At 43.2% G+C, this 25,076-nt stretch overlaps 1 protein-coding gene across 12 annotated transcripts in view; it reads left to right on the forward strand.

The window, feature by feature from the left end:
- The window catches only part of LOC119649162 (supervillin), an 838,258-nt gene that overhangs the window by 810,816 nt on the left and 2,366 nt on the right, over window positions 1-25,076 (forward strand). For all 12 annotated transcript variants that reach the window (XM_038051179.1, XM_038051177.1, XM_038051182.1 and 9 more), the window contains 5 exons: window positions 9,217-9,355; window positions 10,808-11,312; window positions 17,656-17,816; window positions 17,903-19,915; window positions 20,019-20,338. In XM_038051179.1, coding sequence (XP_037907107.1) covers window positions 9,217-9,355; window positions 10,808-11,312; window positions 17,656-17,816; window positions 17,903-19,915; window positions 20,019-20,338 — 3,138 coding nt within the window. The remainder of the gene's footprint in view (window positions 1-9,216; window positions 9,356-10,807; window positions 11,313-17,655; window positions 17,817-17,902; window positions 19,916-20,018; window positions 20,339-25,076) is intronic.

Here is a 25,076-nt window from a genome sequence, read left to right on the forward strand (position 1 = left end):
CTGTTCTTACTTGACCGTTGAAATCTCCAAGTTTGATTTTGATATCATACTTGGGACAGGCTTCATTCGTTCAACTGCCTCGTAGAAGGTATCCTTCTCCGACTATGCAGTCTCCTCTGTAGGGGCGTGAACGTTTATGAGGCTTATATTTCTAAATTTGGCTTGCAAGCGCAGAGTGCATAGTCTTTCGCTTATATTTTCAAAGCCGATAACAGCAGCTTTCATTTTATGGCTGAGCATATGCTTCACTGGATGGCCGCTATAATATATATTGTAGTGGCTCTTCTCCAGGAAAATGGTCCCTGTCCAACGTATTTCCTGCAACAGAGTTACATTAGCCTTACATTGGGACAGGGTATCGCCTAGCTGCTCAGCAGCATTCGGTCTGTGCAGGGAGCGCACGTTCCATGAGAAAATGCGCAAATCGTTATTCCGTTTTCGTTGCCGGGTTCGTGGTTGTAAAGCCGATTCTGTCCAAGGTTCCTTCTGTGGCTTCGTAGCGTTGGTTTTCCTTGTAGAGTTGACTTCTGTTAACCACTCTCAATAGCTACTCAATAAATTGAAAAATGTTTGTTTGGAGATGGAGGGAGTCTTGAATCGGCATCCACTGTATGACGAACCGGACCAATTGGGAAGTAACTTTCTTCAGAGAAGGAGCAAAGTATAAAGCCTGATACTTTAGCTGCTCGATTGGTGACTTCGAGGCAATGTGTGTCGAAGCGGAGCTTATTGTCGAAAGTGACTCAGAGGTCTTGAATGGTTAGATTGGAGGGAAACACAGTACATAGGCGACGATATAGCAGAAAACAGCTCAAGGGCGTCGGCATAGTGCAAACTGAGACAAGCAAGGAGGGAGGAAGGTCATTGCCGCCAGCGGAGAGGGGAGAAGAAGCGGCATGTGCAGCCATCAAAAGAGATGCGGCAGGATCGGTTAGAAAGGTAAGAGGCAATCCATGAAACAAGTGGTATGGGAACGCTTAGAGGCGAGAGTTTGGACAGAAATATCTTGTGATTTACAGTGTCGAAGGCTTTCGCAGAGTCAGTGTAAATAGTATGCACTTCCTGTCGTGAATTTAGACATTTAACGACAAAGCTAATAAAGGCAGTCAACCTACGCTTAACAAAGGCATATTGCTCTTTCACTATGTGGTGGACAAAGTGGGCCGACAATCAGTCGCTGACATATCTTTCCAAGATTTTGGAACAGGAGGAGCGGAGCGAAATGGGACGGTAACTATCGGCAAGAATACGATCGCTACTTTTTTGAATGGGGATGATAACAGCCTTTTTTCACAGGCCAGGAAAATGATTCTCTTCGACGCTTTTGTTGAAATTGAGGGATAGTGAAAGGGAGATGGACTGACCAGTTTGAAGCAAAGAGAGGTTTAGAAGACCGTTGTAGCCAGGGCCGACATTGACATCAAGTTTGCCAATAAGGTACTCGACAAGAAGAAGGGAATGGTGGACGATGCGAGTCGTTACTATTATATATGTAAAAGCTGAAGTGCACATGAATCTACCCTTAGTTCCGGGATTGAGCAGTTGGAAATGCATTGCCTGTTTGGATACAGCCCCCGTTTAAAGCTAACTAAAAACAATAACCAAATATCTTATCAGTTTACTATTGTCCTTAAATCATATGAAGTGTGGATCAATAGAAATTATTGTTTTATAAGAAAATTTTTGTTGAATTACCTCATGTATAGCATTTAGGGAACTATTTGCTCCCTTTTTCTTCGTACATAAACCTACATGAATGTGTCTCCTTTTCACTGAATGGCAGAAAAGTTTTAGTAGTGTCGAGCTATGATTTCAATTAATTCGTATCTATACATTTGTCAATAAATAAATATTGATAAGAAATCAAAATGAATCCAAAGTCACAGCTTTCCTGAAGCTCAGAGGCATAATCTCAAATTGATTATTCAAAATGTTGATATTTAATCATTGCAATGAGTGTTATCAAATATAATACATTGTTTTCCTCATTACCTCAACGAACTCAAATCTTGAAACCGCATTTGCTAATACTGCAATATGCCATGAAACCACTTTTCCCAAACTAAATGCGCAAAATTCATTTGAATTATTGAAATTCAGTTGATTTCCCAAAGCCACAACCAAATTACGTTTTGGAATAACATGTGGTAGGCGATAATTATTGTAAAATTTTCAATTTTCCATTTACAAAGTTTCGGCATTGGCCCGTTCCAATTTCATGTCAATTAATCGGTGATACTATTCGATCAATTTGTATCGGTCAACTATGCAAATAGAGTGTGAAATACAAATACTACTCACGCTTTTGGGAGCCTCATTTCCATGGATCACGTATTCAATTGGAATCATGAAATAATGCTAAGGGGGAGTATCTGAAGTTGATTGTAATTATTTAGCTGAAAGTATATTCATGGTTAATCGTCAAGTGAAAATTAGAGTGGCTTGAAAAGTATCTATTGCCGTTGGTATCTACATTCATATCTATTCGAAATTAATATGAGGGAATTCAATTTGTCGATAGTCTGCAAAGACAGTGGTCTCAATAAATTCTTGATTTACATAAATCGAAATATTCGGTAGAAATGAGGTCTCTCACGCATCATCCCGCATCTGTAATCATCAAGCTCCATTTACCATACAATTTTGAACAATGATTGCTGAACAATTTGTAATAAATTAGAATCGAGGACAATAGCGGTGATTACTCACTGATCTTGCTAGACTTAATACGTAGATGCATGTCATGGAAAATCAATGCAACAACATTGGTCCCACACTAGATAGAAAACTTAGATTGCCCCATTATATGGATGGGGGAGAGCTCCTATGAATGAGTATTCAGCAATAAAACTGTCTCTAGACTGATTGAGGAAAAGTTTAACAATGAGAGTGCATTCTTGATTATAAATAGTCGTGACCGTTCATAATTTCAATTGATATGAATTTAGTGATTTGTTTTTAATCAAGACAAAGTGACGCGAGTCATAAAAATAATCAGAAATCTGGATTAGTCATCGATGTATTAACATTTCAATAGTATATACCTAAATGGAATATATAAATTTTAATATATTGGAATATTGTTTTTTTAGATGAATTAACATTGTATACATACAATGTTGTAATGAAAACTTGATGGGAACTCTAATAAACGATTGAATTATAACGACAGCATTAGAGAAACATATTAGCAACATCTTTTTCAGTCATCATCAATGAATCAGACATTAAGTTGCCTTAAAATAGGAACAGATAAATGTATTCAAAAGACGGTTTTTAGATTTTCCAAGATTCAATATGCATTGAAATATGGAAGACAAGGTGACCAACCATTGTAAACCAAAATAAAGCTTACATCTTCCATGCAGATTCCACGGTTCGGCCTAGAGGTGAATAATTACAAACCTCAAGGCAAGTAGGCATAATCGATATAGAGTCTCCCGTGGCTTATCCACAAATGTGTGGTGGTAGTCCTTAATGATTTAAACAAATATTCCCCAGTAGAAGAACCAACTACTGGTGGTATAATGAACTGGCCGGCCTTCGATCAGCCTGCCACCGAGCCAGAAGAACATACAAGGAAGCCAACAAAAATCGCAAGCTGGCCATCCAGCGGAGCAAAAGGGATTAAGGAGCTCTGCTCTGAGGCGGAGGCAAATCCACGGGGGAGCGCCTATAGAGTTGTGATGGGACAATTCAGAGGCTGTTAATTTCCGTAAATCACGTTTCTTACTCTCTTGTTGAAAACCATCCAAGGGTTATTGCCCCAGCAAGAGAGGGGCGCTAACACGATTCGATGACCTCTAAATTTGACGGCAATTCCGGCAGTAACCACAGAGGAGCTATTGGAGATCTGCAGCAGAATAAATGACAACAAACCTCCGGGCCTGGATGGAACACCGAATAGGATCCTTAAGCTGGTCTTGGAATTTAGACGGGACATGTACGCCGAGATGTTCAAAGCCTGCACGTCTTAGGAGATACTCCCTACAGCATGGAAGCAGCAGAAGTTGGTAATGTTGCCTAATCTCAGCGAGCCTCCAAGTGAACCATCCTCCTATAGACCCACAAGTCTTGTAGCCATTATGCGAAAAATGCTGGAACGGGTAATCTATAATAGATGACTGCCGGTTATTGAGAGCCTAGGACGCCTCTCATATTGAGAGTATAGGTTCTGTAAAGCCAAATCAACCATTGATGCTATCAAATTGGTTACTGGCTTGGTGAAAAATGTAATTTATGGAAAGGGTAGTACCAGCAAATATTGCGTGGTAGTAACCCTGGACGTGGGAAATACATTCAATTCGGTTAATTGGGGCCGCATACATAAGTCACTGGGGATGATTGTTGTGCCCATCTAACTCACTGCCATTGTAGGCAGCTACTTGCGAGAACTGACATTTTGGTATATGACAGATAATAGACCTCAGGAATACGTTACCTCCGCAGGTGTCCAACAGGGCCCCGACTACTGTGGAACATCACGTATTACTCGGAGAAGGCCATAGTGATGGACTACGCCAACGACATTGCACTGGTTGTGGTTGCAAAGCATCTCGATGATGCTGAGTTGTACTCATGCGAAGCAATCAGTCCTGTTAAGGCTTGATTGGCTAGCGCTGGGCTGGCACTCGCGGAGGAAAAAACGGAATGGGTCCTCATCACCAAGCGCCAAAAAGGAAATTTCGCTTGCATTAGAATTGGAAATCATATCATCATTTCAAAGTCTGTCATAAAATACTTGGGAGTGATGATAGACGCAAACCTCAGTTCTAAGCAACAAGTGGAAGATATTTGCAAAACAACAATCCAAGCCAATATGGCTCTAGCAAGAATGATGTAAGAGGTCCGCGGCATATTTGCAGGCTGCTTGTAGGCAGACTGATGAATTTAATCTTGCTGCATGCAATCTCAGTTTGGGGATCAGCGCTGCATATCACACACACAGCTTGATCCCTAACATCAGAGAGAAAACGTAGGGAAATCCATTACAATCTCACCAAGTTTCTCACCAGCCATGGAGGATACCACCAATACCTGAATAGGTTTAAATTTGACACCTCACCTGACTGTCGAAACTGCGATGAAGTCCCAGAGTACTCTGCGCACGTATTCTTCCTATGCCCGAGGTTTGTGGAAGAAAGGAGGAACTTAGAGAAAACTCTCGGTGAAATGCTACACCGGAAAATTTTGTCCGGAAAATGGTAGCTTCCCAGTAGGGTTGGAATGCGATCAACTCCATGATCGCCATTATTCGAAGTAAATTGCATAAAGTGGAAGAGTTGCAGAACGGAAGGAGACCTAGCTAAATTAATCTAACCACTAATCCACCGCTTAAAATAATACCTGAAGGTGATTCCACAGAGTAGGGGAGGAGTCGGGGTGATTTTAGTAGGTAATTCCACACACTGGCGAATTCAACAAAACCTTAAAATCACGACGTCAGATCACACTGCCAAACACCAGTGAGATTTGAACCGCGACCTCCCGTATGATGGCCTTGTACTCTAACCACTCAGCTATCCGGACACTTATTATTATTATTCGGACTCGGAATCTGTAGCTTGTCTCCCTAATCATCTTGATCTCGTCAGAAATTTAGCTAATTCCATCAGATGAGGAAAGGGAGGAGCATACTGACATAGCCCGTTTGGCCGTAGTGTGGGCTAACATGATGATGTTGTTAACACTGTCCACTGGGGACCAAACAATATGACGAATTAAGTCGAGTTTCCATGTATGTTATGATCCCTACTTTGTGGTAAGATTCATGGATCGTACCATTCTTCTTCTTTTTCTTTAGTCTTTGTCTCGTTCACAAGCTGGGTCGACTCGTCGTGATCGGCTTCGCCATTTTATTCTATCAAATGCTTGATCTGGATGCAATCGCAAGGCTTTTTAATCCCCATCCAGCGTATCAAGCCACCGTTGTTTCGGAATTCCTTTTGGTCGTTTATCATCGACTTCGATGCTCAGAACAATCTTGGCAAGTGATTTCTCGTTAATGCGAATTACGTGACCATACCATCGAAGACGCCTCTCGCGTAGTTTTTCCACGATCGGTGCAACTCCATATCGATCACGGATATCCTCATTTCAGATGTGATTCAATCGTCTCCATTACCGCAAGGCACGGTTCATTGCGTTTTATAGTAGGCCAACACTCAGAACCATAGAGAGCAACAAGACGGACGACGTTGCGGTAAATTTTAAATTTGAGACGTTCGTTGATACGTCGATCACAAAAAACACCAGTTGTGGAACGCCACTTCATCCAGGTTGCGTTGCTACCTGAAGTAATTTCATAACGCAGTTCTCCATTGGCTGCTAGCATTGACTCGAGATATTTAAATCGCTCAACTCTGGGCAGTGGACAGTGATTGTGCTTGTTTTATGGGAATCGGTCGTCAAAAATTTAAAGACATCTGCATAAAGCAGTGTATAGGGCGCTGCCCGTTGGATCTTCCGTGTGATAGTGTCCATAACAAGAAAAAAGAGGTGTGATGGTAGGGTGCTTCCTTGATGAACACCAACAGAGACACGGAGCGATTTACTTTACTTTTCGGATCATGGTAGAGCAATTGAACCCAGCGCACGAGTTCTTTTGGCACTAAGTGTTGTCGTAATGCATACCAGATGAGTTCGTGTGGCACACGGTGAAACGCTTTCTCTACATCCACAAATGCAATGTAAAGAGGGCGATGCTTCTCGCGGTGTTTCCCATAGGTAACCGTGCAGCCTGTATTGCTGTCCTGTGTGCGTTCGTGTCTGCTTTTGGCAAGTCGATACAGATCTCTTCCGCCATTCCGAGTGTCCAGTTTATCGCAAAGATTTTTGTAATAGATGTACCGCTTACCCGGCTTGGTGACCCCGAGGGTTGTAGAGGCCGCTTTGTGGATCGTGTCTTTCATTTGTTTCCACGATTCTTCCACATTCGTAATGGTTAGTAATCGCGTAAGTGAGATCATTTCTTCTTTCTTCTCACGAAATTGCCGCCATTTAATGCACGGTGGGCCAATGCGTTCCTCACGCTGTTTTATCGGTGGCTTAATTCGCAGGACGGCAATCAAAGCCCGATGTTGAGGTACGATAGTCTTATAGGGAACGGCTTTGCAATCAGTGACGGTGGAGTGAAGCAAGGTTGGGTACAAATTGAACAGTACATTTCCTTGGGGTAGGCCACTGTTTACTGAACACGACCACTCATCCAATTCGAACAACCTGTATTCCAGAAAGCGCAGGGTCCAAAAGTATATGCCAGATGGCACGTTTTTCTCTCTCATAGTTCCGGCAAGAAGGAATAGGTCTTCTCTTTCGTACGCTTTGCTGATGGCTCAGGATATCGCTTTCACAACTCTGTCCTTACTCTCGGCTACAGATATTTTGAGCATCAGGTTGTTTATGCAAGTCATGGTCGATCTCCCTTTTTTGTACGCATAGCAATGCTCCCCAAGCACGTTTTTTGTTTCTAGACCATACCGTTAAGAATTTTGGGGAAGATGTTTATTAGGATAGGTCTGAAGTTCATGATGTTGTTCAGGTCAATGTGGTTTTTAGGTATTGGAATAGTCTTGACTCTGCTCCATTCCTGTCGTGGTTGCAGGGCCCCCAAGCCTCAATAAAGCGCGCTCAGAAAGTGTATTTTGTTTTTTTCATTCAGCCCGTTCCCAAAGGAGTACAGTTTTTTTTCATTCCCTGGAGCGGACTGTCTCTTGTGCTTAGCAAAAATTTTATTGAGATTATCCATGCTGAAGGCAGCATGGCAATAGGGGGTATATGGTGTTGTATCTACACATCTTTTGTCATAGTAATCTTCTATTTCTGTGAGAAATTTTCGTTTTTCGTCCCTATCCCATGATTTAAGTTGTTTGGACCCTTCATGAAAAATTTTTAACCGCGTAAACTTTAGCCAGAACGATTTGTTGTCGGTCTGGTTGGACATTTCTTCCCATAAGTTACCCCAGGAGTTTTTATTTTCCTGATTTCCTCCTTCCATCGTTTAGTAGCCTGTTTGATCCTGAGAAAATTCTGGTAGCTTGGAATTTGGGCGAAAGCTCTGACCGCTCCCAATTTTCTCTTAGGTGGAATCCTAGGTCCTTATTCCACCAGGCCTTGGGACTCGCGGTTCTCCTTACTTTATGAGTCGGCAACCTGATCAGGCCATCGTGGGACGGGCTGTAGGTTCTAAATCAATTCCCTAAGTTTGAGATTAACCACTCTGAAAGCATCCTTGAGGTTGACTTCCCGGCTCTGTGCCAGAATCGGTTTGTGATTGCTGTTAGAGAAGGATGCGTCAAGTGTTTTCCAATTCAAGGACGCGGCTACTACATTTGTTAGGGATATGTCCGGTACTGAAAACTTGCACACTCCGGTGTATGTTATTATCGAGAAAGTGATCTCCCCATTATCGCCAAGTTGAAAGAATCCCCAAAGGCAATCGCTCCGGCATTGAAGTCTCCCATGATAACGACATTTTGCAGGTCACAGGAGAAATAAATCTAAAATAAAGTTTTAATATTTCTGCAGTCAGTATTTTGAGAATAACTTGTTCCCTTCTTCGGTTCAAGGTGTGTTTTTGCTGAATTTACTTGCCAGAGGCACCGAAAACACACAAATGGTATTATCAAGAAATTATTCTCAAATAAGAGAAAGGAGTACTTTCAAACAGCTAATTTACTGCAAATATGGTTGATCATAAAGTGCATATAAAAGTTGTTATAGGTGTGGGGGCCGATAATCACCTCCAAACACTTACCTGTAGTTTAGAACCTGTTTAATTGCCATTGTTTTCTACCGAAGTGATCTACTCTTTAAAAGCTAGCTAATTGCTAAAGGAATAAATAGAGCAGTCACTCGGTAGAAGGGGAGTCTACTCACAGCTCTCACATTGGAAAGCAGGATCCACGTGTTCTATTCTGTTCTAAATAAACAAATCAAATTTTAAAAAAGAAGAAGTTTTTATTGAATTTCTGGTGTCGGCCATCTACCTCACCCGGTGATTCTGAAATGGTAAATTAACTCTTAAGAATAAGCCCCATATTCTCATTAAAATATTTTAATTAAACATATTGGGAAGGGTCTACTTATTATTCTCTTTGTGGGAATAATCATGTAATTCGCAAATTGATATGGTCTTCTGAGTACACCATTAGCCAAATACTTAAGCACAGCCGCTATCTTATTCAATTAATTATATGATCTTACTTTTTCTTTCAGGATGCATTAACCCACAATCTATCGGATAAACCACCACCATATTCATCAACGTTGATACCATCCGGCGTCGAAGGTGGAAAAGTTCAAGATCGTCTAGGAAAATTGAAAAGTTCATCGGAAAGCTGGAGGAATAGAATTGGTGAGTACCTGACTTACATATATTCAAATAATTAGATTAGAAGTAAATAATATCATTCATATATTAAGTGGAATGCATTTTGGGAAAATTCCCCGTTCAACTTTCCGAGTCCAGTAAAACGATAATCACCCAAAAAATTCGGCTATTCTTGGATTGAACCGCATCAATAAAAATTTACACCGAATGCTTTCGCCACAAATATTTTTGACGAAAATTAAAAAATATTTGTTCACCTGGTGGGTCGCCTTCATTCAAGTCATGTAGTCTAGTATACAAACACTCGTGGGGCGTTGTTATGCATAGCAGATCCTCTGATGTTTGTCAAAAACCGACAAAATCCAAAAGCACATTAAAGTGTATGTCTTTTTTGCATTAGACTTTCACAAAAATGTCTGCCCATGTACAAAAAAAATACGCTTTCTGTCGTCCAAGGGGTACATTTTTGCTTATCAGTTACCTCCCATTTGTTGACATTCAAAAGCATCAAAAACCGCCGATATGCCGATTTACTTCCGGGCTCTTGTTTAAAACCCAATGTCTAATATGACGGATGTTTTTTTTCACTTCGCTCTAAAAAAACCAAGTGGTCCCTGTATACATCCGGCACTGAAGAAGGGAAAAAGTGATTCCCGAAATATGGATATATGCTGAATAAAAAAATCTCTTCTAGCGATGGAGATGTGTTGCGTTTTAATTCGACAAGAAGGTCCGCTCTGCACGAACATGGTGTCTGTATATTTTGACTGCCACAACTAAGCTATTTTTTCTGCTAATATGTCCACGTTTTCTCATTATCTTTAGTCAATACTGAAGCCTACTATTAGTCATCAATTTCTCATTAGTTGCGCTATCTTTTTAGTTAAACCTAGTTTGACCGCTTCTACATCCTTTTCACTAAAGGATGTACCCATGTTCATTCCACGACCAATGAAACTGAAAGCCTTGGAATGCAATATGATGTGACCTAGCGTCATCACACTTAATATAGCTAATGCATCCCGATTAATTTAATAAACTAAATGAGAGCGAAGTTAATTTGTTACAGTAGCATTTCCAGAAAGTTTGATCAGTAAAGTTGTTGGAAAATTTCTTTATCAAAAGAATAGGCAGGATAGGTGGATGCATTTACGCACACAGTGTTGGACTCCCGGTTCGGTACGTCGTCGGACTACCAACTAAGCACCTCCCCATCGTCAGAGAGCTAGCCTGGAACCGTTTGTCACACCTTGCGGAGCCTTCAAATTAGGCAATTCCCTTCACCAATGCGAGTCAGTTCAAGGAACGCCTGCCATCCGGCTCCTCCACCGGTCGAGTTGGAGAACACCCTTGTCGTGAAGCACGATGTACAATATCGAGTCTTTCTTTCCATCCATTTGGTCTAGTTTTGTTTATCTTATCTTTTTATCTTTCTTCCTTACTTCAATTTATTTAAATTCTCTTCTCTTCCCACAGAGCCATCCGATGCATCCAAATTCACGGTTGCCGGTCGGTTACAATCAAAATCTCCAGCCAAACTGCAATTTGAACGAGGCGATAACAAACAGTCACCCCGCATGAAGGTACTTCGAAGTGCCAATCCTACACCATTGGGGTTGGCCAAGAGTCCATCAATGATGGTGACATCAATGACTGGAAGCTCAAATAATCAGGGTGACGAACATAATGCCGGTGTTAGAAATGTTGGTGGTATAGGTAGTGGTGGTTTGGCAAGCCTCCTCAAACGTAGTCACAGTGTAAATTGCGGCGATGGGGCGGATTCAGATGATGCCAGTGGCCGAAGCCAAAAGGAGAATCGTGTTGGACGGCAGAATGGCGAACATTTTGCTGGAACTAAAGTGGCAGTACCAAAGTTAGATGATGAGGAGACTTTCTCGAAATTTTTCACAACTGTACAGAAAGCTGTGATCGATGAGAGTGTGGAAATAGCTGATTTTGATGATATCAAATCGACAGAGAGGTAAGTCAACTTTTCACACATATAATTTTTTAGGTTTCTAGATTTGTTGAAACGATTATTATCTTCACAAATTTTAATGCAAAAATTGAAAAGTCACTGCTGACTATGTTTGCCAATTTAAATGTATTTTAACAGTTTTTTTTGTCGTCAATTGCGTTCAGATGCTAATCTTTAAACCGGTACAAATCGGATTTTCTTCTTTGTTACTTTACGTATCACAATGTAATAAATATACTTTTACTTTTTTTATGTTGTGTTCACCGCCGCGGTTGGAAACAGAAGAGACCGGCTTATTTCCATGCGGTCCTTACTGTCCCAACCAACGGCATTTTTCCACCGCTAATTCTCCACTCCCTTGGTGCGTTCTAAAATGAGTGAGTGGAGAGTTCCGCGCCATCTACCCGTCCGCATCCGCAACATTCGAAATGAATTTCGAATGCTGCAGATCCTGCCGCGCCACAGATGTTCAAATATATAAGCTTAAAAAATGTTGAGTAGATGAGACAAGTAATAGTGAGGATCATATGTAGGAAAAAGCTTCTGGCCGCTTCTGTGGGAAATTTGACTTCATTGCATTCAGTTTTGATTCGATATTTGAAACCTTATTTAGATGTGTTCCATTGGTGTTAACTTATAAGGGACTTAGGAGATTAACGAGTAAGGACTTTACTTCTACCAGTAAAATATAAGCTTGAACTCCCAAAAAGATTACAGATAAATAATTCCAACTACCACCACTTCGGGAATGAAGACTTCCATGGCCATTATAGTGTCTCGTCGCGAAACTAAGCGAGAAGTGACTTTGATGAAAATTCCCCGGTTGCACAACAACCAGACAAGGTCATAATCCACTTGTGTAATGTCCGGAGAGCACTGCGGATGCGGTCGAATCTCTTAATTCGAGAGTTTTTAAAACATCTTTGACGATGTTTTCTTTGTCAGGATATGCGTTGTTCTGCAGAAGAGTGGCTTATCGGCGTTGATCGGCCCTTTATGTGATGAAACTTGACGAGGTAGCGTTTTCTGCCGACCCTTTTGTTCTTCCCCAGTAGTTCCCAGTATACCCCTGGGATTTGATATGTCCTCCTCAACTTGATTATGGTGTAAAGACCGCACTTCTCATCTACCGTGAAAAGTCTGTACCAAAATTGTTGCCTGTCACCGCATGTTGTACGCTTCTATTGAAATTTTAAGCTACTACTTCGTAGCCATTTTCCCTTAGTCGCTTAATATATGTGGCACACAAGGTTCAAGTTTTTTTAGCAGACTCCAAGGAATGAACATGGTTAGCGACAGTGTTTTGTCATAGTCCACATTTTCTGTTAATACTCTTATTTTTTTATGTTCTTCCTCATTCAGAAAATGTCTAGATAAGCCTCGTCTAAGTTGGAAGTTCCATTGTTAACCTTTTTGTACCGAACTTAAGCTGTCCTCATAGCTCTCCTCTCTAGACGTGTTGCGAATGTCTCGTGTTGTTTCTGTAACTTGTTGAATTCAGTCTTTTTCGGCCTGCTCTTTAGTGAAAGAAGCTCAAAGTATTATATTTAGTTTCTCATGATGGCACATTTCATCAAATAATCCATTATTCGTCCAAAAAGCATAGAAGCTAAGCATAACCATTTGACTTGTCCAGATAGGCCCTGAGCGTGTGCCGAGGTAATCCAGTTCAACAAGTTCTTGGCCTTCTGGCATATGCCATCGCTCTACTGAAGGCAAATCCTACCTTGTCTTCTCGTATCATAGATATTGTCGATCCATTCAGATAAAGTAATGCACGCGGGCTGCCCTGATTTTTTTCCGTGACCAAGATATCGCTCAAAGGTTTCGTCGTTGAGGCCGAAGATCCTCCAGAGGATGTTCCTCTTTGTCTGCTTATCAGCCAACTTAAAACAAAAATACAATACGACTGGCAAAATCATGGTGTTGCACAGTAAAAACTTGGGACCCTGAAAATAATTATCTTGCGGATGAGTTTTGTTATGCTAAAATAGGACCTATACCGTTTTCGACCCCCAATAGGAAAACAATCTAACTTCTTTGAAATTTTATTTTCATCATCATCAACGGCGCCGGTCTAAGCCTGCCTTAATGGGGAACTCCAGACACCCCGGTTTTGCGCCGAACTCCACCAATTCGATATCCCTAAAAGCTGTCTGGTGTCCTGACCTACGCCATCGCTCCATCTTAGGCAGGGTATGCCTCGTCTTCTTTTCCTACCATAGATATTGCCCTTACAGACTTTCCGGGCTGGATCATCCTCATCCATACGGATTAAGTGACCCGCCCACCGCAACCTATTGAGTCGGATTTTATCCACAACCTGACGGTCATGGTATCGCTCATAGATTTCGTCGTTATGTAGGCTACGGAATCGTCCATCTTCATGTAGGGGGCCAAAAATTCTTCTCTCGAACGCGGCCAAGAGTTCGCAATTCTTCTTGCTAAGAACCCAAGTTTCCGAGGAATACATGAGGACTGGCAAGATCATTGTCTTGTATTGTAAGAGCTTTGACCGTAGGGTGAGACGTTTCGAGCGGAACAGTTCTTGTAAGCTCTGTTGGCGTGTGTGCGCGAATTTCATCATCGTAACTGTTATCGGTTGTGATTTTCGACCCTAGATAGGAGAAATTATCAACGGTCTCAAAGTTGTATTCTCCTATCTTTATTCTTCCCGTTTGATCAGTGCGGTTTGATATTGTTGGTTGGTGCAGCCCAAGATCTCGCGCTGCCTGCTCGATCTGGATGATGGCAGTTTGTACGTCTTGGGTGGTTCTTCCCATGATGTCGATATCGTCAGCATAGGCCAGTAGTTGGGTGAACTAGAAGAGGATGGTGCCCTCTCTTATCTACATCGGCAACGCAAATCACTTTCTCCAGGGCCAGGTTAAAGAGGACGCGTGATAGGGCATCCCCTTGTCTTAGACCGTTGTTGATGTTGAATGGTCCTGAGAGTGATCCTGCTGCTTTTATCTTACCTTGCACATTGGTGAGGATCAGCCTAGTCAGTCTGTGCTGTCATAGGTGACTTCAAAGTCGATGAAAAGATAGTGCAACTGATGTCCATATTCCTGATTGCCGCAGAGAGAAAATCTCATCTGTTGCTGATTTGCCTGGAGTGAAGCCTCTTTGGTATGAGCCAATAATGTTCTGGGCGTATGGGGCTATCGGACCTAGCAAGATAGAAGAGAATATCTTATAGATGGTACTCAGCAACGTGATACCTCTATAATTGGTGTACTACGTGATATTGCCCTTTCTATGTATGCATCGTCATTGTTCTTGATTCCGATGTGCGACCTCTGAAGAAAACCTCTTTCCTCTCATTTTCACTCAACGCTGTTTTTCTAGCATCAGATTAAAGAAGATACACGATTCTGCCTCTTTCTCTCGAAGTCCTTTGGAATGTTGAGGGCAATCGATAATAATCTAACTTCTTTGATCTGGCCTCGTGCGTATGTTTTATGGAAACATTTTCATATCGCCATATCACCAGGTTTATTGCTTCTATCCCTTTTAATTTCCCTTGCGATTTTGTATTGGCTTTGAATTTTATGAATGAGTTGTTAGCCCCAAGCTAACTCACGTTCGCCCTACCAACTAGGCTCTACTCTAATATTGGCAGCATATCACAACGAGGGCAAAAACTAAAGTTACGACAGTCCCTAAGTCGAGTAGGAAGACTCTATCCTAAAATAGAAGGACCAATAAGATGATTTTAAAGTTCGCCGAAAATCGTGAGTCGATAGTGGCTCGTTTTCAAATAGGGACCACGAAATTGACACCTCAACTACCTCGGCCATCGTACTCAATAGCTTACAAGCTGATAAAACCTCAAAGAAAAGGACGACATCTACATAGTACGACTCTTGCGTATTTCATCTAGTGAGTACATTGAGACGTGTAGATTTATCTTGACAGAATGGGGTAGTAGCCGCGCGGTAAAAGTGTTGAGCCCGGGGGTAATAATTATGGGGGACACTCATTATTCCTTTATTTCAATAAAGTTTCGATTCCATCCTCTCGCGAAAACTACGAAACGGAGGAAGTCATTCACTTCCCACTATCCTCCCTGGATAAACGTATTTCTGTAAGGAAGCGTTTTTAACGTGCTATTTACGGGATCCAGAGATATCCCAACTTGGTGGTTCCTTATAAAGAAGACATTCGCCCACGGAATCGTCTGCACTTGCACCAAAGTATCTATCAGAAGCGTCCTTTAGCCAATTCACAAGTCTCAGCCTATGTTGATTGGATATAATGAATGTAGAGACGACAAAAAATAAATAAATTTTTCTTTACTTCAAAATTGCGTCTGTATTCGGCGACGATCTAATCGAGAAGAGCGGAAGCCTGCGCGCCGGCCTCGTGCTAAGCGGAGGAACCCGGGACGTGATCCCGCCAATGGGGTTAACGGGCGAACCTGACGCTTCGCGTGTGCTTGTTTAAAGCGTCCTTTGATTCAACGAAGGCCTTCAACCTCGGCAAGGGGACCTATTCGGGCCGAACATGGAGTTTAAAAGAGTGCTCCCGCCGCTCCTGGACTTTAAAGGAGCCCTCGTATGGCGGGTGTGTGAACATGTCTTGAGGTCCCTGGGGGTGTCGACCTCCAGCTTCGTTTGTCGGGAAGGTGGCGTCGGTCGCAGCCTTAAAACCGCACCTTTGAGCCGACTCAGCATGTCGGAGTCGTTTAACCCAGCTCTGATGTCCAGCACAGGCTCGGTGGGGAGTCTCCCCGTACACCATCTCTGCGGAGCTGGCTGTAAACTCCTCTCAGTGGGCTGTGCAAAGGCTGAGAAGTACGAAAGACAAGGACTGTGCCCACAACGGTTCGTCATGAGCCATTAAAGCTGCCTTTAGTGTCCAGTGCCAACGTTCCAGCATCTCATTGGACTGCAGATGGTGTGCAGCAGTCCTGTGACGTTTGAAACTAAGAAGCTTATCTAACTTCGAGAAAAGGGTAGACTCAAACTACATTTCCTGGTCCGCGAGGATTACTGCTGGTACACCAAAGCGCTGATCCACTCTTGACAGACGGCCTCGGCGCATGATTGTGCCGTAATGTCAGTATTACTTCAGGCCACCGCGTAACCCTGTCGATGATTGTAAGGCAATACTTGTACCCGTGTGAGTCTCGCAAACGTCCAATGATGTCGAGATAGATGGTGTGGAAACGCTTGTCGGCCGAGGGAATAGACCTACTTCCCTTATTCTGGCACGCGATGCACTATCTGGCCCAAGAGTTCACGTCTTTGTTTATAGATGGCCAGAAGTATTTTCCAGTGATTAACCGGTTCGTCTCCCTGATGCCTGCAAGATCGTTTGCGGATGGCCAGATATGGCCAAAGTTGAAATAAATGTCACTCAGGAAGAAAATCGAGCAACGGCAGCAATGGTCTATTGTCCCTGATAGAATATACCCTTTCTATTGACGTGATGTTTCTTGCAAGAACGGAAACAAGAGTTCAACCCCTGAAATTGTATTGCAGGGGGCTTCGAAAATGACGTTACTGCAGCGGTGAGTTATTGGTCTGATGCTCATTTCACCGGGGAAGTTTTTGCTGCAGGAAAGAAAGAAATAGTGGACCTACACAATTACGAAATTGGTAGAACTACACGTAATTAAGACCTGAACGGTCAAACGACTTTATTAAGACCTAAGGGACCAAAATACGTTGCCAATAAGAATAGGAACAGAATTTTTCTAAATATCATAGTTGCTCAAAATTTTTGGAATACTTCAGGAATCTAAATGATTAGTTTAAGAATTAGTTGCACTTGGACGTAATTATAGCCCCATTAATCATCTGATCCTGGTTTCATATTTGTCTTTCCGGCAACCCATCATACTCCTTATTTTCCACCTAATGGTGATGGTTGGAGAGTAAATAAGGTCCATAATTAATTTCTGTGCGTCACAATTTCTTCTGTTGGTCATAGAAGTTCAGTAATTACATGGTCAGCCTTCTACCTCTCTAACCCTTCTACAGAGTATCTTTTGTTGATTGCACATTCCATTCCCTCTCTCTTTTCTCTGGATCTGAAGCTCCTCAAGGCTTTATACTAGGCCCACTATTATTTTAAGGAGATCTTACTTGGCGTGGGCCACGCCACTTGCGTCGGTGTATCATTTACCTTCACTGATATGTAACGACCCTCTTCCAGCTTTTGGGATGGATTATTTCCCTGTAATGTGTCCCACAACGAATGTTGCGTGGGAATTTTTGAGGTGCCTTTCGTGGAGCTAGATGCTTAGTTAGTTTAGGATTTAAAGGAAACAATGATCACTGAGAACACAAAAAATGTTACGAACTTTTATTCACTTAATTCTTTATCCAAATTTTAGATTGTCTAACAAAAAGACAGTGCAAGGACCGCAAGGAAGGCGTCCTGCGGCACGAAATCCATTGAAAGCCCTGGCAGCTCGCAACGATATCCAAAGTGAATATACGGAGATCAAAACCGGAATCGCAGAGAAGGAGATGAAACGTATAAAGTTGGAGTCGAGTAAGTTGATTGATAATATAGGCGGCAGCTTTTCCCCTTTTAGTTAATTTAGAAAAACTACTTTAAATGTTTCCTTCCTTTTACAGTTGCCAAAAATAGCAATCTCGCCGTCGAAGCATTAGCTGGATTGGCTAGTGTCGAGGATTTCAAATCGGTCAGCCTAAAGTCAAGTTCGTTGCCATTAAATCAATCATTTTTGCCGTACAAGCCCACAATGCTGCTCCACGTGAAGGGTCGAACCCATGTTCAGACCAGACTCGTTGAGTCAGTTTACACCTCTATTAACCGAGGAGACTGCTTTATCCTGATTTCAGGAAGCAAACTCTACCGCTACGTAGGCGCATTTGCCAACGTTATTGAGATCTCACGAAGTAAGAAAATCTGCGCATACCTAATTGAAAATAAGGATATGGGTTGCACTGCCAACTCGGAGACTATCCTGAACGACGGACGTGGCGGAACCGACCGCCATTGGAGGGCATTCTGGTCGATACTCCAAAAGCCGGAGGATTACGAAGTTCCCGATTGTGGGCACGCTGATGAGGATGACCTATTCGAGACAAGTTTGATTGAAACAAATATGATTTATGAATTCGCCGATGATTCTCTAGTCCCGATTGAAAAGTATTGGGGAGCGGTACCAAAAATTGAAATGCTCGATCCAAAGAAAGTCCTGGTCTTCGACTTTGGAAGTGAAATGTATGTTTGGAACGGGAAGAATGCTTTGCCTGACAATAAGAGGGCAGCGATTCGTCTTGCACAGGAACAGTACTCAACACAGAAGATTGACTACGAGGCATGCGCTCTAAATCCTCTGAACTTCTCTCAAATCGCAGGGGACCGCAGCAACTATAAGGCACCGAAACAGTCTGAGAGGTTCGAATGGTGCCTCCTGGCAAAAGTCACACAACACATGGAGACAGTATTATTCAAGGAGAAGTTTGCAGACTGGCCTGAATGCGAACGGGAGGATTTGGAGAAAGATTATCTTTTGAACGGTGTCTCCGCTATCCGGAGCCTCGATGGAAATGCACTCTTCAAGGGAGAACCTTATGAGGAACCTAATTTGGTCCTAGAAGGCAGTAATTTGGGCCGCGGAAACTTCTACTACGATGACGACAGTATGAGGCACTACGACATCAAATCAAAGTCTGTGAACAAATGGAAAATAAATGAGTACTCATTCGAAGAGGAGAACGAGTCCAACTACAGCCATTTCTATTCTGCTGAGAGCTATATCATTCGTTGGATGTATCAAATTTCTGTTACGGTCCGCGAGCTAAGTGGAAGAATATCTTCTCGTAGCATAGCTGTCGGACGCGACCGATGCGTCTACTTCTGCTGGCAGGGTACAGACGCAAGTGCTAACGAAAAAGGTGCAGCTGCTCTCTTAACGGTCGAACTGGACAAGGAGAAGGGTTCACAAATGCGCGTATCGCAAGGTGACGAATTCCCTGCCTTCATACGCCTATTCAGAATACTGTTTCAGCACAAAGGACGTCGTGACGAATGCCTGGCAAGGCGGTCAGATTGGCGCATGTATATTATAACCGGGAACGATCAATCTGAAATCGTTCTCAAAGAAGTTAACTGTGATTCTAATCAATTAAGGTCTCGTGCATCGATATTAGTTATAAATGGTGAATTGGGACAAGTATTTATTTGGCATGGCTGTAAGAGCCTAACGCACACAAAAGATGTGGCTAAACACGCCGCGGAAATTATAAAGGAGCAGAAGTTCCGTGATCTGTTCCCAGATGATGTCAGCTCTGTTCGGATAGATGAAATCAATGAGAGTCGAGAAACTGAAGCATTTAAAAACGCACTATCCAATGGTCTTGATGAGACCGCTTTCTATTCAATGAAATCCTGTGTTAAGGATTTCAACTACACGCCGCGTCTGTTTCACTTCTCAAGCACCCAAGGAGTGTTTAAGGCAACTGAAATTATGTACAGTCTTAGGACGAAGGATTTAGTTAGTCCCTTCCCATTCACACAGTCTCTCCTGTATAACGCTCGACAGCCCACGATCTTTATGGTGGATGATGGAGATAAGCTGTGGATGTGGCTCGGTTGGTGGCCGCTGGACGGATTGAAGAGTAAGTATCCCCTTGTCCTTGAAACTGGAACTTAACTTCATCCCTCACGTTTTATCTAAATCTAAATATATGGTCCTTACTTTTTCCTATCTCCATCCTACAGTTAGCGACGATGAATCTGAAAACCCCAATATTGAGAACCGTTCCGGCGTTAATCGGTGGATCTCGGAAAGGCGTGCAGCACTAGAGACTGCTGTTTCGTACTGGAAAGCAAAGTTTGGTGATAAGTGTCGAACTTTATCGTCGGGTAGTGAAGCCTCTTGCAGTTCATCGTCGAGCGATGAAGACGACGGAGACAACAAAGATCCAACATTTGGAGGAATCAACGGTGATGTGGTTTGGGCTGGACTTGAACCACTTGAATTCAAATCCCTTTTCCCTTATTGGGAGGATAGAAACGATATTAAGGAGATCAATTTACAGGTGAGTTGTTTTATTATCTAAAATTTGATGTTAGCGCCAGTGATGCGGCATTATTCAGTTTGTGGAACCAACTTCTGTATAGCATAAGATCCTCCCAACTTTCCTGACCAATCAAATGAATCTCGTTTGACAACCTACTTGGCCCGATGCAGTCACCTCTTTATGTCTCAAAACACTTTGATTTTTGAAAATGAGGATGAAATCAGCAATCGTATACTCAGCCGTGCGGGGAAAAAGGAGAGGAAATGATAGTTTGATTCCCCCTTCCCCGGTAGTTTTCTCGAAATCCACCCAATAAAATAGCTGAAGCTAAAGAGATAATAGGATGATTCGCTAAATTTTCAGCACGACCCCGTGCTAAAGCTAATAGAACGAGCCCTGTAAATTGGGAATCAAGAATACACTCAAAGCCTTTCCTGCTTGTTGTAAGATACGAATAAAAGGGATACAAATTTGTGGTCTAGCAACCTGAAAATTTCGAAACTTTACTCTGCTAGCAAAAAGTCAACAACGCCTCGGACCGACCACGCACGCTACCTTTGGCTAACGAAGAAGGGCCTAAGATTGCTTTCCGAAATATGCGCACGATCCTCGACAACGGTAGCAGGAGTCCTCAGGTTGCTCACTTTCCCCAACTCGAGCAAGAAATCCAACGATATAAGCTGGTCATTCTGGGGCTAAGCAAAGTAAGATGATGGAAGCCTAGAGAGTACTTCCCTCCCTCTTGGGGCAACGTCCTTTTGTACTCTGGAAAGCCAGACGCGAATCCAATATCAGTTTTTTTCTGATGGCCACCGCAAGCTGCGCTCTCTTGACCTGGGAGCCGGTTTCTGACAGACTTCTGTCTACAAGATTCCGGTCCAAGTTAAGGAGCATCACAATTGTACAATGCTAAGCACCAACGGAAACTTCCGATATAGTGGAGAGGGAAGCGTTCCAAGAGCATCAGTGATCTGAACGCCAAGCTGGCGTTACTCGGACACCGAATGGGGAAGTACAATCTTAGCGACAGTAACGATAATGATGAGAGGTTTGTGAGTTTCTGCAGCTTCCACCGTCTCGTCATTGATGATATATTGTACGAACGCATAGCTTTCCATAAGGTCGCAGAGTTGTTTATCGCTGCTCGTGCAAATACTGCAGATCTACTATTTCCACTCGTATGGAAATCCTGGAAATCCGAAACCTTTGGGAGGGAAGGAGATGATCGTTGAGATTCCAAAGAAGGGCATCCGTTTTGAGTGTGATAATTGGAAAGGTATCTGTGTACTCCCTGCCCTCGCGAAGGCAATAGCTAAAATCATCCTGGAAGGCATCATAGAACATCTCGAAAGCTTGGTCGACAGAGAGCTGGCTGATTTCTGTTCTGGATCTTCCTGCTTTGACCACCAGTCTACGGGTCGTTTTGGAATAGTGCGCGACGTTTAAATCTTCACTTCACCTGTTTTTCATCGATTTCGACAGCGTGAACAAAAAGTGTATCTGGAGTGCTCTACGCAGGAGAGGTATTTCGGGGAAAATAATAGCTATTATCAGAGCGAGATATGATGGCGCAAAATGTCATGTGCTGTATCGAGGATCTTGGGGAGTCCCCAAGGTTGCGTCTCGTCACCGACATTATTTCTTCTTATTATCGGTGACGTTCTTTGGGCTCCGCAGGACGTGGAGGAGTTCAATGGACAATGACATCTTTCCTCAAACAAATGGCAAATGGTCCAAATGGCCCTGAATTGAAAAGAAAAGCAAGTAGAGTTGGATTGAAAATAAACATCAACAAAACCATGGCTCTCAGTCTGATATGTCATAAGGACACTTTTCCAATCAGCATTAATGGGCAGAGCATCGAAGTTGTCGATCAATTTGTATATCGAGGAAGTGTGGTTTGTGCTGATGGTGGCACCAAACTGGATACTGCCCGGTGCATTAACAGCGCTAGATCAGCTTTCGTTGCCTTGCCTAAAATCTGAAAATGCAGTTATCTCAACACTAGGATCAAGTTGAGACTGTTCTGTGCTAGTATTCTTTCTGTCTTGCTATATGATAATAGCATGGAAAGTGAACTCCATTGTTACTCAAAAACCCCAAGCTTTCGTCAATATCTGTCTGTGTCATATCATCGGAGTACGCTGGTCTGACACTATTAAAAACGAAAAACTTAGCGCACAAACTAGATACTCGTACACAATGTGATGGAAAGGCAAAAGTGGCAATGGACAGGCAGGCCACATATTAAAGAGGGGCGACAATTGCATTGCTGGCTACACCATGCAGTGGAATCCGCTCTTCCAACGACGAATGGCGCAAAACAGTAGAGAAGGAGTTCAGACGTCTTGAGAAGTCGTGGGGATAACTGAAGTGCATTTCAGGTAACCGCGAAGCGATGACACGTGGGTGTGGTTGTCGTACTATATCCCACCAAGGGGTAACTGGCAATCATACTCCATTTGATTTGGTTGATTTAACCAATTTTTAAGGGGATGTCTACGTTAGGTCTTTTTCGATTTATGCAATTACAGGCTTATTTCAAGTTTATTTGAGACTCGCAGCATTCTCGAAGCGTTCGACTGACAAACAATTCAAACTATTATTGATCGACTCCGTGATAATCTCTTATGAGAACCGAAAAACGTCAGGAAGTTTCATCTGGTTCAAAGAGAATATTTGTCAATGTCTCACCTATGTCCTAAGAGTACTCCCAAAACAATACAGGTGAAGCTGCGTCTGAAAAGGTGAAATTGAAATTGAAATTATCAACTTTTTTTATTTTCGAAAATCCCGGCATCTTGTCCATGAACGAGTGGTCTACGCACTAATATGCAACTACTGCAGGCCAACATTAACTGGAGCGACCAACGCTAATCCTCAAAAGAAATAATCTCCTATGGTTCTATTCAGTTCTTGATGATTGGAACTGTGTACACTGAGTTTATCAGAGATAACCCTCCAACACGCCGCCGGTTTTCCACTGGTTGGAAAGTCCACAGCAAAGTTTCTCATGAAGTCCAGCTGGCGTGTGGCATAGTCCATGGGGAATGCCCGCAATTCCCTAGGTACTTTGTCTATGATGTTACTGTGACCTCCCTCCTTGCCGAGGAGCGCAAAGCTATCTATCGCCGTAAGGGCGAAAACTTAAGGGAAGTGGTTGCCCGTAAAGAATGTCAACGCATCCTTAGCGAGCGGCAACTTTCTTGGCAAAATGAGTCAAGGGGCCAGAGGACTGCGCGGCTCATCGACAAGTTAGACCCATGGTTGAACAGAAGGCACGGTGAGATTGATTACTTCCTTACCCAACTTCTAATTGGGCATGGAGGTTTTCAGTCTTACCTGCACAAGATTGGGAAGGCGTGATCTCCTGACTGTGTGTTCTGCAATGGAGTGGCGGATGACGCTGAATACACCTTTTTCTCTTGCGAGAGGTGGGATGGTCTACACCAGCAGCTTTATGCAGACGCAGGGGAGCTCTCTCCAGACAACATCGTCAGAGAGATGCTGAAGAGCGCTGGCAACTGGAATCGTATTGCGCATTATGTTCGGGCTCTTCTTATTACGAAGAAGATTGAACTCGACCGGCGGAGGGATCGGACGGTAAGGGGTTCCCTGAACTAACAACAACTCCCTTTCTCTCCTCCCCTCCCGTTGGTGAAAGGAATTTCCTGATTTGAAAGCTCCCAAAGCCAGGAGAGCGGTAGGGCTAGCCCGAAGTAATGTGTCAAACGGTTCCAGGCTAGTTCTCTGATGGCAGGGAGGTGTTTAGTTGGTAGTCCGCCAGCGTGCTGTTGCGGGAGTCCAACACTCTGCGCGTAAACGCATTCACCTACCCTACTCCAAAAAAAAAAAACTGTGACCGTAGGACTTCGCTACCCAGCATCCGGAGTCACATAGTCTGACGGCACTCCACGCTGCAACGTATTTAATGTGGAGGTCTAGGGGGAGGAGATGCAGGAGTACATTGAGAACATCTGCCGGGCAGGACTGCAGAGCCCCAGTAGCACCTGCACATGCGGTGAATCCACCACCACTCAACCGTGCCAATTACCTCGTGGAGAGCGGTTTCTGTGGATTTCCCTCTGAGGTAAGCGTACTGGGACTTAAAAAGAGGCGTTCTCTCTATAATTGTCCTTAAGTGGATGTCCAGAACGCGCTGTAGGGTATTCAGCACGAAAGAAGTCAGGCTGATTGGTCAAAGTCCTTCACGGACTTATGACCGCGCCTGCCCGCTGTCGTTATGAAAACCACGTGTATGCGTCGCCGGGACTGTGGTACGTATCCTAAAGAGATGCAGCTCCGGCAAATCTCAACAAGCCACGGAACAATTCTTTCCTGCTACTTCTGAAGCATGACTGGGTCTGGAGATTGATATGCGGAGAAGCTGTTTATAGCCAGCCGATCTTATCCGCGGTAATTACCGATTTGATAGTCTCGCACAGCTGGGGTGGCCGCAAACCCTCCAAGCAAGGTTCTGACTCATAGTCCTCCTCGCTGGCGGGAAAGTGCGTTTGATCCAGCAGCTCCAAGGTTTCACTAGAAGATTCCGACCAGGAGCGTTCCGACTTTTTAAGAAAGGATGGGCTTTTATATTCCTTGGACAGAATGTTATTGAGCCTCGCGGATTTACTGATGTTTTCGATGTTCTGACAATAGTCCAACTAAGACCGCCTCTTGGCGGTTATGATGGCCGACTTGTACTTCTTCAGGCAGTCCTTGTATGGCTGCCAGTATTTATGCCTGTAGCAGATGT

Source organism: Hermetia illucens, chromosome 2 (assembly GCF_905115235.1).
Source record: "Hermetia illucens chromosome 2, iHerIll2.2.curated.20191125, whole genome shotgun sequence".
Lineage (NCBI taxonomy): Eukaryota > Metazoa > Arthropoda > Insecta > Diptera > Stratiomyidae > Hermetia > Hermetia illucens.